The sequence below is a fragment of the Salvelinus namaycush genome, chromosome 1 (assembly GCF_016432855.1).
Source record: "Salvelinus namaycush isolate Seneca chromosome 1, SaNama_1.0, whole genome shotgun sequence".
Classification (NCBI taxonomy): domain Eukaryota; kingdom Metazoa; phylum Chordata; class Actinopteri; order Salmoniformes; family Salmonidae; genus Salvelinus; species Salvelinus namaycush.
In genome coordinates this window covers 74,099,512-74,116,091 of record NC_052307.1, presented here as the reverse complement: position 1 = coordinate 74,116,091, position 16,580 = coordinate 74,099,512, and the positions used below count along the sequence as shown (strand labels likewise).

At 42.7% G+C, this 16,580-nt stretch overlaps 2 protein-coding genes across 4 annotated transcripts; one reads left to right on the top strand and one right to left on the bottom strand.

Moving 5' to 3' along the window:
* Window positions 1-474: 474 nt before the first annotated feature.
* Window positions 475-5,032, top strand: mtfmt (mitochondrial methionyl-tRNA formyltransferase). The gene is made up of 9 exons (XM_038994698.1): window positions 475-1,147; window positions 1,344-1,541; window positions 2,079-2,201; window positions 2,776-2,878; window positions 3,117-3,192; window positions 3,355-3,446; window positions 3,662-3,740; window positions 3,961-4,034; window positions 4,239-5,032. Exons 1-9 carry the CDS (start codon window positions 888-890, stop codon window positions 4,440-4,442), a joined length of 1,209 nt encoding a protein of 402 aa, XP_038850626.1. The 5' UTR covers window positions 475-887; the 3' UTR covers window positions 4,443-5,032.
* Window positions 3,184-15,253, bottom strand: si:ch73-314g15.3 (uncharacterized protein LOC368688 homolog). Of its 3 annotated transcripts, none has more exons than XM_038994677.1 (12): window positions 15,207-15,253; window positions 14,084-14,172; window positions 13,757-13,875; window positions 13,199-13,298; window positions 12,848-12,945; window positions 12,392-12,541; window positions 7,266-7,433; window positions 6,871-6,940; window positions 6,497-6,575; window positions 6,068-6,221; window positions 5,697-5,801; window positions 3,184-5,348 (listed from the first exon to the last, which is right to left on the bottom strand). In XM_038994677.1, exons 1-12 carry the CDS (start codon window positions 15,251-15,253, stop codon window positions 5,316-5,318), a joined length of 1,212 nt encoding a protein of 403 aa, XP_038850605.1. In that variant the 3' UTR covers window positions 3,184-5,315. The 3 variants fall into 3 exon arrangements, with proteins under 3 accessions (XP_038850605.1, XP_038850614.1, XP_038850596.1); XM_038994686.1 differs by lacking the exon at window positions 15,207-15,253 and adding an exon at window positions 15,044-15,088; XM_038994668.1 differs by lacking the exon at window positions 15,207-15,253 and adding an exon at window positions 14,306-14,642.
* Window positions 15,254-16,580: the final 1,327 nt, after the last annotated feature.

Sequence of the window (16,580 nt, the reverse complement as noted above, 5' to 3'; positions counted from 1 at the left end):
TTAGGATAATTAGATTAAGGTTAGGAAAAGGGTTAGGGCTTGGGTTAGCGAAAATGCTCTCATATCATAACCTGCAACGAAAAGTAACTTCTGGTCATAGTTGTTTCAAAGTGGTGTGTTTTTTGGGAGTCCCATTGGTTGTGGTTGGAATAAAGTCAATTATTTACATTTATAATATCCCTTCTCCGTGAGGAAAAAAATTAACAGTTCAGTTTCATGGGAGAGAACTTGATTATCTCTAAAGGTTTGGACCACATAATATACCTCTCTGCACAGGACTCACGCCTCGATCCCACTGACAGTGTCCTTCATTCCGTGACTCCAGAAGTACATTCATTCCAATGGAACGCTGCTTTGCAGAGGCAGTTGCAATGCGTTCTATGTGGTGCTAAACATAGGATTTAAAAAATGTATGCGTCAAACTGTATGCGTAGCCGACTTGACAGAAATGGTAGCAGAAGGTGAATGTTGAACTTTTGTTGCACGCATATCCAGATGATGCTGCGTTCTATTTTGCGCAGGTGTACTATCGGTGTGATCAAGGTGTCACTGTCTAGTCGGAACTAAAAGTGTCTGATCAAACGAAGGGAGAACTATTTTCGATAGAACCGGAAACATGGTGTATGTCAAGAAATAACATGGCGGCGCCCATATGTATAAATACCTTAACGTTATAGCTGACATTAATCAAGCTAAATATTGGACAATATTCATTAACGCTAAAGGTAAGCGTGTCACACGAATAAATCTTAATTCTAGAGGGGCCCCTCGTGTAATTTGTTGAGCTTGTCTTGACGAATAAACTAGCCATATTGGATTCGAGCATTGCTAGCTAATTTTGACACACTGGTGGCATTGGTAGATGCCCGCCCGACCAATGACAGAAGATGTGGAACAATGTCAAGGCAAAAGTAATGGGTCTGAAAATACTCCATGGCTTTTGCAATTATTGCACCCAGAGGCATGCATCTGTTGGCGTGTGGGTCAAAAGAACGCCGGAGAAACATAGACGTTGTGGACAAGTCCCTGGCAAGACCCGCCTATTTGCCACTAGGAACTACTTATCAACAGAACCACCTTGGAGGGTCCTTTTCTTTGGGACAGATGATTTTGCTGTAGAATCACTCAAGCTGCTCTCTGCGTCTAGGTATGACACCCACAACAATTTACATGCCAGTGAGCAAAGAGGAGAGAGTCTTTGCAGTGAGTAACTTTAACCTGGTCCAATATCTGTTTGTGCTGTGTCATGGGAGTTGGAGCAACAGTCCGAACAGATCTGGGACCAGGCTAGAGTGAATTCTCGTCGCCTAATGTCAGTTGTTTGCTGTCATTATTTGTCGCAGGGACTCCAATGACCGAGTTGTGGAATCACTTGAGGTTGTCACACTATCCAATGACGTCCCTGTGAAGAAGTTTGCTGATCAAAGCAAACTGCCCGTTCATATCTGGCCTCTCGGGGATCTTCAAGGGCGGTTCGATGTCGGGGTGGTGGTGTCGTTTGGCTGCTTGCTTCGGGAAGGACTTATCAACCAGTTTCCATGGTGAGTAACTTCTCTGAAAGTGACTCATGCAATACAAGTGTAACATTATAGCTTCCGTCCCTGTGTGCCCCGAGCTTGGTGCAAACCAGGGACCCGCACACAACTCTGACTCGCCCCCAAAAGAAGCATTGTCATTACCACTGACCCAGAATGTACTTGTAGATCTCAGGGCGGGCGACATCACTTGCTCCATGGTAGCTACTATGTTCCATATCAGCTACACAAGCAGCAGACTCCCCAAGAAGTGTCAATCTTATGAACACCTCCCAGGAGTCAAACCCTGACTGTGTCCAATCCTGACTGTGTCCAATCAATCCTGACTGAGTCCAATCAATCCTGACTGTGTCCAATCAATCCTGACTGTGTCCAATCAATCCTGACTGTGTCCAATCAATCCTGACTGTGTCCAATCAATCCTGACTGTGTCCAATCAATCCTGACTGTGTCCAATCAATCCTGACTGTGTCCAATCCTGACTGTGTCCAATCTGTTTGATTATGAGAGTTGCAGCATGTGTGTCTGTTGCCTCTATTCCAGTGGGATCCTGAATGTCCACCCCAGCCTTCTCCCCAGATGGCGCGGCCCCGCCCCAGTGTTCCACACCATCCTACACGGAGACACTATCACCGGGGTCAGCGTCATGCAGATACGACCAAAGAGGTAGTCTAACGTGACCCAGAGCTACTTTCTGTCCCCTTTCCTCTCTCACTTTCCTCATGGTGCTGAGGGAGGAAGGGTAAGTCATGAAAGAGACCAGTCATCTGCCAGTAACATGGACCTACTATTGACAAGCAAAAGTGAGGGATGACATTAGCAGATGGTTGTTTGTTCAAGTGCATATTTAGGGATGGTTTCCCAACCTAATCCTGGACTGAAAAGCCCTTTTAATGGTGATTTTCCCCATTGAGCATGTGTTATAGTCCTGTACAGGACAGCTTTATCTGGGTCCAGGAAACTGGACCATAGTCTCCAGAGGCCACCAGATTGCAATAGGCCTATATATAATAGTGTACTCTACTACTGTATGTACTCTACTATTACTACTGTAATAGCGCATACTGCTATTCCTCAAGTCAAAGATCATTAAACCTTTGCACCTCAGTGTCTCTGATCTCTGTTACAGTAAACTGCAGTGTGTGTCTGTTACAGTAAACCTCGGTGTGTCTGTGTTACAGTAAACCTCATTGTGTCTGTTACAGTAAACCTCAGTGTGTGTCTCTGGTCTCTGTTACAGGTTTGATGTGGGTCCTATTCTTCACCAGGAGATCTACCAGGTCCCAGACAACTTCACAGCTGACCAGCTAGGAGCTACTCTGGCCACCAAGGGAGCCCAGCTGGTGAGTGCACTGTGTAGTTATAGCACCCTATTCCCATCTAGTGCACTACGTGGCTCGAGTCTTATGTGACTCTGTTGGTCAAATGTAGCGCACTACATAGGGAATAGGGTGTGATTTGAGCTCACTCATTTAGGACGTACATCCACAGAGCTCAATCCATTTGAAGAGGCTTGTTAGAAACCAGTCATGGTTAATGTAAGCCCTCTTATATGGGACCTTTATTATTTTGCTTGAACAGTTGATTGACACATTAAGGACCCTTCCAGAGAGAATCACAAACCGAAGGGAGCAAGCTCAAGACGGTGCCACTTTAGGTAAGAACATTTATTTACTCAACCAGACATTTGATGCTAGTAGTAATTACAATTTGAATGATAAACAATCAGCAAAAATTGCAACTTACAGGAGGGTGAAAGCTGCAAGTACTTTCTAAGCACCCATTCATGCCTCAGCTTAGAGTTGACTCTTCTCAACAGCCCCTAAAATCAGCACATCGATGAGCTGGATCGTATGGGAGGAGCAGACCTGTGTCCAGATCGACCGCCTGTTTCGTGCCATCGCATCCCGGGTAATAAGACAGACCAGTCATGTTCAGTTGGCACGAAACTAGAAAACGTAAAACTAAAGTGAGCAGTCTTATTGGGCGATTTTAGGCCGTTCCTCACCTGTTTCAAGATGATTTTCAAATTTTGTGCATACTTAACATGACCTTGATTTACTGTGACCGGCCTCTAAACACATTGTCCAGGAGTGTTAAAATAATGCCCTCTTCTCTCTCATTAGATCCCATTGAGAACAATTTGGATGGGCAAGACCATAAAGCTGCTGGAGTTTTCTGGCAAATGCAACATTTCACTATCAGGTAATTACATCTTTTAATCAGGACTCTTCATTGTTTCCAACACTGCTTGGTGGTAGATGGTGGTTGACTCAGTCAGCTAGTTCAATCAGCATGCGGTAAGTAGCTGTGTGGATCGGCACCAGTAGTGCTTGAGTCCACATGCTGCGAAGACAATCAATGTCTGGTAACATCCGTTTAGAATAGTTTAGGTTGAGAAAGGTTGTGATTGTTTTAATGACAGGTCGAGGGAGGAGACCTGTGCCAGGATCTATGAGTTATCAGAAAGAATCCAACACCTTGGCTGTCTGTTGTAAGGTGCGTGAGCCAGGCTTTTCATCCTTGACACTTTCCATGGTTTACTATTATATCAAAACACTTCCATTTTTGTCTTATTGAAATGTCTAATATTTAAAAATAAATAATTCACTTCCTGATGTATCATGGCATAATACAAATAATTAACTTGATGGATCCCATAGAAAAATGATGACAAGCATTTTTGTGTGTTCGGTGGTCAAGGATGGCTGGGTGGGATTCAAGGCGGTGATGCTGAAGAAGAGACTGTCGGCAGCAGACTTCTACAACGGATATCTCCATCAGAGCTTCCAGAACAGATCTGGCCCTCCCAAGCAGGAGTGTCTGTTCCACAGTAACAGAGACAGAACTGAATTGCATTCAGCTGGAGAGAAGAACTCATTGACACAGCTACACGCTGTGCATTAAAACACCATGATGTGGTAATTAAACACAAAACAACCTACTTTAATGTTATTTGATTAGATACATTTCCTGTAAAACATGAAGGATCTATACTATGTCTGTTTTAAGACAACATATTTAAGAGTACAGACAAGAGTAGTGTTCAGCAGGGAACACCTTGGCAAAATGTTTTGAAACAGAAACTAAAAATGAGCATTTCTTATTGTTCAAGTCCAGGTAGTACCCTCTGTTTCAAAAACATTTTCTCTTGTTTTACGCCTACTGGAAACTAGTTCCTGATAGCCTATGGAACACATGAATGTAATAATAGTGATATCATGGAGAGGCTGTTGTGTGAGTAGTTTGTTGTCGAATGCAAAACCCTCAAACCCGTTAGACTACCAAAATAACTGTTGTATTTACATAAATAAACATTTACAAGGTTCTGTTGCCTTTGTAATTTGCTCTGACATTATATATTACCATATTATGCATTGGACTTTGTAGTAATTTACATTTAAGTCATTTAGCAGACGCTCTTATCCAGAGCGACTTACAAATTGGGAGATGGTAATGTAGATAGTAATGTAGAGATGGTGGGGTCTGTTTTAGAGATGTACTCTTTCCAGGGGACTAAATGGTGCCGTTCCAGGCCGACTACATTGCAGTCGCGCTGCACAAATTATCGAATGCCACGTCATCTACATTAGGCTCAGATATTAGATTGCAATACCACATTGATACGGCTACTGACATGTTTGAGTTTAAACCTTTATAATAGTAACAGTTTGACCTTTATCCAGGTGTTATGAGATTTGGTGTGAAACTGCTTCCCTCATCCGCTGGGATGCAGCAATTGTGTTTGTCACAGCATGCTGGTCTCGGGGACATTGTCTGTTAACTGGGAGGCTTTACAAGAGGCACGTACCACTATGGAAGAGAGAAAGAAAGTTCAGAATTGTAGCATTTCACTGACTAAGTTTTAAACAAAACATTGAAGGAAATGTATTTATTCACTTAACTTGATAAAGTGGGTGTGAATTAGACCAGTGTTGTCCAACCCCCTCGAGGAGGACTACATGTTTATTTTGGCCCTGTTGATTCAACTAGTCAAGTGCTTGGCAGGCTAGTTAGTGAGTGACAAGGATGTATCAGTGAAGTGGTAGAACAACATGTCTGGTGGTCAGGAGAGGGTTGGGGAACACTGACACGGCATGTTTCCTTTTAGTCATAAAGCTGCCGTTAGCGAGTGTGAATGTGTGTAGGGTGTCATCATACCTCCTCTGTCATCCCCGCTGTCTTCCTACCCTCTGTGTTGAAAGGAGGCTTCAGGTAACCTTTGAAGTGCTGCTTCACCAAGTCATGGAAAGTAGATAAGCAATCCTAAAAAGAGCATCAGGAACGCTGAATATTAGCTTCCAAAATGTATTCTACTTTTGGATGTAATTTTAGACGAGGCACAGCTGCAGCAACTATGGTGGATGTTACCAGGCCAGTGATTTACTACATTTACCATAAACCCAATTGTAATGTGGCAGTGATTTTATTTGAAACATTTCTTCAACAATGTGCATTATAAAGAGGCAACTATTTATATACTGTTCAGTCTACTAAACTATAGTTAAATAATGGCCTCCTTATAGCCATACCCGTTCTTCCTGTGAACAGATGTAAGTGAACCAGCGGAGCCCGGCGGCCACGTGAGTGATCTCATCCCGGTAGATAACCTCCAGCACCTCCACAGAGCTGCAGTCCCCCTGGGCAGCGAAGCGGGAGAGGGTCTGGGGGTGCACATCCAGGCCCCTTGCAGGAGGAGAGAGGGAGTTAGGTAGATGTACTTTCCCCGAGCCCAGTCGGATAGAAAAGCAAAGAATTTCACCAAGTTTTTGTTTTAGCCATCCTGTGGTTATTTGTGGCCAAGGAGGAGTGACATTTCTCACTAATATCCAAACCTTTCAGATAATGTGAACCCCGTGGGTGTATTAGAAGATGTGTCAAGGTAATAGGGACCATAATGTTTCCACTGCACTGATAACAATCATATTCTGTTGGTGCTGTAATTCAGGTGAATGCTGTACCTGGCTTCATGTACCATATGCACAATGGCTAGCCTCGCCAGAAGGTCGTGGGACGTATCCGTTGCTGACTGCCACAGTCCTGTGGAGATGAGCGGAGGAAGCTACACTTACGCTGGCTGCACTGAAAATGTCATGTATTTTTTCAGAAAACCAACTGTGATGATATTAATAGTTAGGCCAGGATTCAATCCAATCTGCATTATAGCACGCTTGATACTTAAAAGATCATTTCCGATTGAGCCGACATATGCAGTGTTACTGTGAATTCGATCTCCACGAACACGGGGAACATTGCCTTTCCAAAGACGCATTGTCTACAAAAGAGATCGGATTGAACCCCGGCCTTAGTCTGGAGAAGCCAGCGAACCACCCACCATTATGAACAGGTAACGCGCCAAAGAAGCTGTCGAGTTCTGTGATCCTCGTCTCTAGTAAGTGATAATGCTGTTGGAACAGTAGAAATTCATTGTATTCCCAGGGTAACAGTCCATCCACTACTCACAACTGATACAGTACTACCACTTTTTATCCTCCTTGAGGAACACTGTCTGGCAGTATTATACAAATATAAACATACTAAATATACTTGGACTACCAATATCTGAAGTACAGACGTTTGAACAACAGACATACATAACAATCATGTGGATTATTCCACTTTTTTGTTTCAGCTTGTTTAAAAGAAATAATCTGAAACTTCAGAAAGTGAACTATACTTAAAACAACACGTAACAGACCACATTAATTAAATATATGTTAGGACACTGACCTTGGCCTCGTCTCCGGCCACTTTGACAAAGTCGCTGAAGAACTGGCGGGGCATGGGCTCTCCAGTGTCCAGTCTGACCGATGAGAAGCGAGCGATGATGTCCCAGGACAGGTCTATAGCCCACTGCTCTATGTTAGCCAGGGAGTGGAGGAGGGCTATCCTGCTAGCCTGGTCAGACACATAGTAAACACACACGCTCATATCAATCATCATTGATGAAGCATGGAATGTTGCAGTTCTATAGCCTCGTCCGTACTGTATGTACTAATGGCATGACAACGAATGCTAATACCATGACAACGAATGCTAATGCCACACACATCACACATGCACACACACCATTTACGCTGCTGCTATGTATTCTATTATTTATACTGCTGACAGTCACTTTTACCCCTGCTTACACATCTAGCTCAACTCCTCCAGTATCCCTGCACATTGAAATGATGGTGCTGATCCTCTATAGAGCTGACAATCTAATTATTTTCCTTCTGTTTTTCCTTCTTATTATTTCTCTTACCTTTATATTGAATACTGCATTGTTGGGAAAGAGCTTGCAAATAAGCATGTCACTGTACTGCTTCACACCTGTTGTATCCTGTGCAAGTGACAAATAAACTTTGATTTGACTTCCGAAGAGATTATTTTATTGCGACAGTGGGTAGTTAGCATGCCCATTTTGGTAATCTAGGGGTTGTGGAGTTCAATACTGGCATGGCATATGTTCCCTCCTTTTTCTCAACAGTACCATTACCTGTGTCTATTGTCATTCAGTCATGTTTGGTCTTCTATTTGTTAGGCTACATGATTGATTGTGATTTATTTAAGTATTTACTGGCGCCCAGCCCACATGGGTTTACAAAACACTACTAAACACAGTACCATTTTCCTTGTACTCAAAACAAAATAAGATTGTACAAATTATATGTATATACTGTACAATAATCATGGCAAGTACAGCTACCATCTAGACCCAATACAAAAACAGTAAATTACAAACAGTACAGCTACCATCTAGCCCCACTACACAAACAGTACAGCTACCATCTAGCCCCACTACACAAACAGTACAGCTACCATATAGCCCCACTACACAAACAGTACAGCTACCATCTAGCCCCACTACACAAACAGTACAGCTACCATCTAGCCCCACTACACAAACAGTACAGCTACCATCTAGCCCCACTACACAAACAGTACAGCTACCATCTAGCCCCACTACACAAATAGTACAGCTACCATCTAGCCCCACTACACAAACAGTACAGCTACCATCTAGCCCCACTACACAAACAGTACAGCTACCATCTAGCCCCACTACAAACAGTACAGCTACCATCTAGCCCCACTACACAAACAGTACAACTACCATCTAGCCCCACTACACAAACAGTACAGCTACCATCTAGCCCCACTACAAACAGTACAGCTACCATCTAGCCCCACTACACAAACAGTACAGCTACCATCTAGCCCCACTACACAAATAGTACAGCTACCATCTAGCCCCACTACACAAACAGTACAGCTACCATCTAGCCCCACTACACAAACAGTACAGCTACCATCTAGCCCCACTACAAACAGTACAGCTACCATCTAGCCCCACTACACAAACAGTACAACTACCATCTAGCCCCACTACACAAACAGTACAGCTACCATCTAGCCACACTACACAAACAGTACAGCTACCATCTAGCCCCACTACACAAACAGTACAGCTACCATCTAGCCCCACTACACAAACAGTACAGCTACCATCTAGCCCCACTACACAAACAGTACAGCTACCATCTAGCCCCACTACAAACAGTACAGCTACCATCTAGCCCCACTACACAAACAGTACAACTACCATCTAGCCCCACTACACAAACAGTACAGCTACCATCTAGCCCCACTACACAAACAGTACAGCTACCATCTAGCCCCACTACACAAACAGTACAGCTACCATCTAGCCCCACTACACAAACAGTACAGCTACCATCTAGCCCCACTACACAAACAGTACAGCTACCATCTAGCCCCACTACACAAACAGTACAGCTACCATCTAGCCCCACTACACAAACAGTACAGCTACCATCTAGCCCCACTACACAAACAGTACAGCTACCATCTAGCCCCACTACACAAACAGTACAGCTACCATCTAGCCCCACTACACAAACAGTACAGCTACCATCTAGCCCCACTACACAAACAGTACAGCTACCATCTAGCCCCACTACACAAACAGTACAGCTACCATCTAGCCCCACTACACAAACAGTACAGCTACCATCTAGCCCCACTACACAAACAGTACAGCTACCATCTAGCCCCACTACACAAACAGTACAGCTACCATCTAGCCCCACTACACAAACAGTACAGCTACCATCTAGCCACACTACACAAACAGTACAGCTACCATCTAGCCCCACTACACAAACAGTACAACTACCATCTAGCCCCACTACACAAACAGTACAACTACCATCTAGCCCCACTACACAAACAGTACAGCTACCATCTAGCCCCACTACACAAACAGTACAGCTACCATCTAGCCCAACTACACAAACAGTACAGCTACCATCTAGCCCCACTACACAAATAGTACAGCTACCATCTAGCCCCACTACACAAACAGTACAGCTACCATCTAGCCCCACTACACAAACAGTACAGCTACCATCTAGCCCCACTACACAAACAGTACAGCTACCATCTAGCCCCACTGCACAAACAGTACAGCTACCATCTAGCCCCACTACACAAACAGTACAGCTACCATCTAGCCCCACTACACAAACAGTACAGCTACCATCTAGCCCCACTACACAAACAGTACAGCTACCATCTAGCCCCACTACAAACAGTACAGCTACCATCTAGCCACACTACACAAACAGTACAGCTACCATCTAGCCCCACTACACAAACAGTACAGCTACCATCTAGCCCCACTACACAAACAGTACAGCTACCATCTAGCCACACTACACAAACAGTACAGCTACCATCTAGCCCCACTACACAAACAGTACACTACACAAACAGTACAGCTACCATCTAGCCACACTACACAAACAGTACACTACACAAACAGTACAGCTACCATCTAGCCCCACTACACAAACAGTACAGCTACCATCTAGCCCCACTACACAAACAGTACACTACACAAACAGTACAGCTACCATCTAGCCACACTACACAAACAGTACACTACACAAACAGTACAGCTACCATCTAGCCCCACTACACAAACAGTACACTACACAAACAGTACAGCTACACAAAGAGTACATTCTCCTTCTCCAGGCAGTGTAAACAAACTGAGCAATCTCAAACACTCTGCCTGAAACAAAATTCAAGTCCCTGCTTGTCCGTAACCAGAATACTTCAGGGTTAGCACCAAACATTTTCACAGAAAATAACATGTCTCAGATCGTCATACAAAGGGCTATAAAACACTAAATGGATTTCGTTTTTGATTTCCCAACACAGTAGGCAAATGATCTCCTCTTTAGGCACTGTGTTAAATCTCCCCTTCTCTAAGCCAGAGGGAGAGGGCCGGATGGGAGTTGAGCACACACTGACCTTATGCTTTTTGTTAGTTTCAGGAGGACATATGGTTCAGGGATATAGTTCTCTTTGATGACAGTATGTTCTAAGTTTTTAGGTTTAAACCATATATCAGCTGCCCATTTTCCCTTGTGGATCAGAAAAAGCTTGTCCTTGATTTGGTTAACACCACATGGTAATTTGTTCCTGAATATATACTGCAAATCAGTTTCACAAAAAATAGGTAATTATCTAGGTCCCAGTCAAACCCTTTTTTTGTGATTCTGTGTTCTGGCATATTCATCAGTCTGATCCATAGACGTACCATGTCACCTTTTTAACTAACTTCGCAACCCATATCTCCACAGATGGCCAGGTTTCGAGTCAGCTTACGCACACCAAGAAAGCAGCGGATTGCTCTGTTTTGAACATTGTTACAATTAGTATGTACTTTGGATCCCCATACCCCAGCAGCATAGTCATCACTGGACACACACAGGATTGATACAGTTGAGAATAAGCACAGTAACCAAGGTCCTTTTCATTTCGTCTAAATCATTAACATATAGAGTAAATAAAGTGGGTGAGAGTACGTCTCCCTGCTATACACAGTAAGGGGTTGGGAACCAGGTCATTAACCTGAACACAAGCAACTGGAGCCAGATAAAGAGGTTTGATAACATCAGAGAATCTTCCATCAATTCCCATTTTAATTAGTGGTTAAATCCATATGAATTCAATCACTTTTTGACAGCTTCCCTTTTGATTTAAACAAAACTTTCCATACATGTTTGCTCATGGAAGAAGTGGTCAGAAAGTGACTTTTTGGACCTGAATGCAAAACATTCAGGAGATAAGATGTGCTCAAAGTTGACCCATTTTGCAAACCCCACCATACCATGAGACATCCATGTCATCATCACTGGAAAAGAGAAACGGTTGAGTTTGATATCATTCAAAAGCTCACAACAAATAGGGTTGTCAAACTAAATTTTAAAAATATATATTAGTTTTTATATATGTAAAAACTCGTAAACTCCGATTTTTTCCATATTCGCATGTTGTAGCTTCTACCCTACTTTACATCATCTGAGGTTTTTGTGTTGTGTCCCCGGTTGAGACACAACATGCTCCTGAATAAAGGGTGTTGTCAAAAAGTGATTGAATTGAAATGGATTTACCCCAGTCTAAAAGCAATTAGGTCTCTATTTACCTAATCGAAAGCCTTCATAAAATCAATAAAACAGGCAGAAGTTGGTTCTCTCTCTTGAATTCTAGCCCGGACCACCGTAGAGACAGTATAGATCTGGTCTATACATGCTCTGGCTCTCCTAAAGCCATTCTGTTCATCAGCAAGCTGACCAGACAGTTCTAGATAGTGAGAAGAGAGCCTGTTATTTAGGATGCAGGACTACAATTTACATACAGTGCTAATGAGAATAATCCCTCTATAGTTCAATGGGATTTTAGGCTTGGTTTTTGGGGATTTTAAAGATTCTGAACTTGTTAGTTCATACTGTCAACCTGTCTGGTCTGAGTGATTAGAGGGTGTTCTTAACACTGACCTGTGTGCCACCTTTGCCACGCTTGATTTTGCCCGGCTGCAGTACGGTCAGGTTCTCCTTCCTGCTTGGCTGGACAGGTGGTGTAGCCTGACCCACTTCTGTTATCTCCCCACTGTTCCACCTCTCCTGGACCTCCAGCGTCATGGCTACCTACAGGGATTGGATCAAAGTCAGTGAGCCAGTGAGATATGCAGGGTTGAACAAATCATCAACGTTACACTATAGTCAAATACAAGCATTTCGCTGCACCTGCGATAACATCTGCAAATCTGTGTATGCCACCAAAAACTATTTTTGTATGTTTTGCCATGGAAAGTCCAGGGAGTCTCTGCCTGTTTCAGACATGTTTTTCCTTCATTTTGTGCCTAATGAACACAACCCAACACTTCATTCCCTCCCAGTTGTTAAACTGTTGTTAAACCACTTCATGTGGTGGTTAGTGTTAATGGGGCTTGCCTTCTCTTTGGGGTCCGGTGTGCAGAGGATCTTTGTAGCCCAGAAGCACAGTGTGTCCTCAGAGGGTGATGGCTCAACATCATCTACTGACAACTTGCCTGAGACAAAAAGAGATCTCTTATTAATGTACTTAACATCATTCAAAGCTTTGCCAGAACAAAATATCTTAGCTACTAGCCTGTGTTCTTGCCTGCTCATCATCAAGCCAACAAGTTTGGCATGAAAATTCCATAAGGAGATGGCAAGAGTGCAGAAACAGACTGCCACCCAGGCTACAGTACTTTCCTTTATGTAGTTGTAAAAAAAACTTTGATTGGTGTACATTGTTCATTAGGTATACTATCGCCTTACCATTAGATGTGTCTGTCTCTGGGATGGGACTTAGACACAGCTCATTCTGTGTGTTGATATAAATCATGTCTTGGACAACTCTGACCTCATACACCTGGTTCTGTAGACAGAAAAACAAACTTTAATTTTAGTCTCATGGTATTATTGATTAATAAGCTGTTATTCAATGACCAAATTCTAATAACACATACAGTACATTGCCTAGTGAATGTCTTCACACCTCTTGCAAAGCTGTCACATGTAGATGCCTTATGTAAATATAAAAAGGGATTCAATTAGATTGTTTTATCCGCTTGTGATCTACACAGCCGACTACACATTCTCAAAGTGAAAGAAGAATTCAAGACGTCTTGATTGTCTCAGGGGTGTGAGTACTTTCTCTAAGCAACTCCAAATGCCTGTCTCTCGCCCCCAAGCACACACAAATGCCACATTGACTTCTGTATGAAGCCGATGGTGGTAATACATATCAACCTTCCCTTTACCACACTGTTTCAGGAAACCTCGATTTAGAATACTACCAATAAATAGGCTCTGTTGGAGACCATCTCTCTCTACCTGTAGTCCCATGGAAGAGGCACCTGTCTCCAGGCAGAAGTCAAAGTGATGCCAGGGACAGACCAGCACCCTCTTCCCATCTCCCAGGTCCTCAATGTCACCGAGGTCAAGAGGGCCTCCTGCGCCAAGACGGTGGTTGTAATGATGAAAGACATCATAGTATGGTGAACATGACCATTTCTTTCTTATAGCATACTCTCATCCTTCTAGTTTATCCTATAGCCACGTTGGCACATAGTTGTTTATGAATTAATCATCATAACAGCAAGCTACCATAGCATAGTGCTGAGTGATTAATTGCATGCCATCAATTAGGCTAACTTATACCTTCATGGGGACAGGATGAATCCATAGCCCAGAATCTGTCATCTTCTGTGTGAACCAGAACAATGTGTTCACCATCCTCAGAGTACAGCCTTGGGGAAACGTAGAGAAGTCATGCACTTTTCAGAATAGGCAAGGGCAGCTAATGTGTATAAATCATATACATTGGGGGGATCAACAGTTAGCTAGCTAGCTGCTGCTATTCTAGCTAATTGGACTGCTTACTTTGTGCATGGTGAGTCAAAATCACACTTCTTTCCTACACATTGCCAGTTTCCGTCTTTGACAATTTCTCTTAATGCAGCGACTAAATCTTCCTCGAAGTGATCCATTTAAAATATACGATGCAGAAAATAGTAGTAAGAGTAATGTTGTGCATAACTAGCTTGCTACTGCTGCCGTCCCTGCCGATGTGTGGCACAATTGTTTTCTTCTGAACTACAAAATCAAATTGTTTCAACCGGATGTTGGTACTCCACGAATTCTGCCCGACATAAAACCACTAAGGCAGGGGTGTCAAAGTCAAATGGACGGAGGGCCAAATAAAAAATTTAGCTACAAGCCGAGGGCCGGACTGTTCGAATGTTCATTGAAAAATTTTTAAATGACGCATATAGTCTAGTGAACCTAATTGAACCTACTGAAAACCTAACAAATATATTCCAATATGATCAGATAAATAAAGCAATATTTTCTTATGGCTCTGTCAGTAATCTTTAATTTTCAACAGACACAAAAGACAAATTTCCTTTATATAAAAATCCCCATAACATGAACATTAAATGAAAGAAACCGGTATTCAAGGCACCATCAGTAGCCTATATTTTCTATTTTAGCAAAAGTGGGCTAAATTTACTTCAAAGAAAAAAACAATAATAGCAATTTTCTATCATCCACTCAACTGAAATATTTTTAAAATATAATTGGATTGAAATACAATAAAATAAAGTGCAAAAATCTAGCCTTTTGTAGCCTTTGTTCCATGTCCATATTCTTGTTTTTGTCCGCGTGTTTCGTTTCATAATGTCGTCTCAGATTATACTCTTTCAGTACCGCCACACTTTCTCCACACAGAAGACACACAGGTTTTCCAGCTACCTCCGTGAACATATACTCCGACTCCCACCTTGTTTGAAACCCCCGGTTCTCAGTGTCCACCTTCCGTTTTGCCATTTTTGATGGGTATCTGAAAGTTAATTTTACTGTGATGCTGACGACTGCTGTGCCAATAAATATTGAAATGAAGCAGCCTACTGCTCGGTGCGTCACCGTTGCATTGTGGGAAATGTAGTATTGGTGCGTGTAAAAGATCTGCGGGCTGCCGGCTTGCTGCGGTCTGCGGGCCGGTTCTAATAATAAATCAAGATCATCCCAGGGGCCGTAAAAAACCTTCTCGCGGGCCGGATGTGGCCCGCGGGCCTTGACTCTGACATATGTGCACTAAGGTATAACAAGAACCTAAAACGTAACCGAGACAAACCTTTGACAGGCTATGCAAAAAGATAACACTTGAGACAAAGAATGAATGCATAGAAATGTATTTGTTGATTAGACGAGATTTAGAATTACAATTAACAGTCATTTTCTCATTTTGATATGGTGGATTACATTAAATATATATATTTTAACGAAATTACAATGAGAACAATTAACCTCAAGGCCAGCAGATGACGATGCAGCCAGCTATACACTTGTATCCCCCATGGTCAGGTTTGTACATAAAACATTCTCCATTCACGCTGCAAGGGTGTCAATTTCCATTTTTCCTCGAAAAAAACAGGGAAAGTATGTGTACTTTATGAAACACAATTTTAAACCACCGTGCTAGGGTGGCTAATGCGTGTTCACTCATGTTGGAAACTCTGAAATGTTCCCCTTGCTAACCTAGGCGGAAGAATCGGATCCTGAGTTTCCCACTTCGGTTTTTACCAGAATCAACCAATAGGAAGCTTTACGCAAATAACTTTAGTTCATTTTAAGTCACAGGTCCTGAGTTTCAGACATGACATGAACGCAGCATAATACCTAGGAACGTTAGTCCCAGATGTGCATATCGCCTTTAGCCATTTAGGCTGCAGCAGTCTGTTGTTTACCACTGGCTGAAAAAGGGGATGCAGTGTCAGGAAGTAGCATTAGCCACTCTAGCATGTTGGTGGAAAATGGTGTTTCATAAAGAATATTATATTATAATATATATATATATATATTGTAACAACCCTGGGGTTTTGTGGCACAGTGGATAGCGCGCCGGACCTCGGGCTTAGAAGGTCGAGGGTTCGAGACCTGCTCCTTGCTGTTTCATTACAATATTTAAAAAATCAAACTTTCTCACCATTAAATCAAATTAAGGAGGAAATTGACGCCTTTTCAGCCTGAATGGAGAATGTTTTATGTACGAACCGGCCACAGGTTTATAGCCAGCTGCAAACAATGCCTTTGGACATTAAAGAAGAAAAAAAAAATTTTTTAACATGAAACTCAATATCGCCATCTGCCGGCC

Coding starts and splice junctions, on each gene's coding strand:
- mtfmt (XM_038994698.1), top strand. CDS start 888: ATGTGGAACAATGTCAAGGCAAAAGTAATGGGTCTGAAAATACTCCAT. Junction 1,148..1,343: donor AAGCTGCTCTCTGCGTCTAG/GTATGACACCCA, acceptor TATTTGTCGCAG/GGACTCCAATGACCGAGTTG. Junction 1,542..2,078: donor CTTATCAACCAGTTTCCATG/GTGAGTAACTTC, acceptor CCTCTATTCCAG/TGGGATCCTGAATGTCCACC.
- si:ch73-314g15.3 (XM_038994668.1), bottom strand. CDS start 14,412: ATGGATCACTTCGAGGAAGATTTAGTCGCTGCATTAAGAGAAATTGTC. Junction 6,576..6,870: donor CGCGTTACCTGTTCATAATG/GTGGGTGGTTCG, acceptor TCATCTCCACAG/GACTGTGGCAGTCAGCAACG. Junction 5,802..6,067: donor TCTGTTCACAGGAAGAACGG/GTATGGCTATAA, acceptor TGCTCTTTTTAG/GATTGCTTATCTACTTTCCA.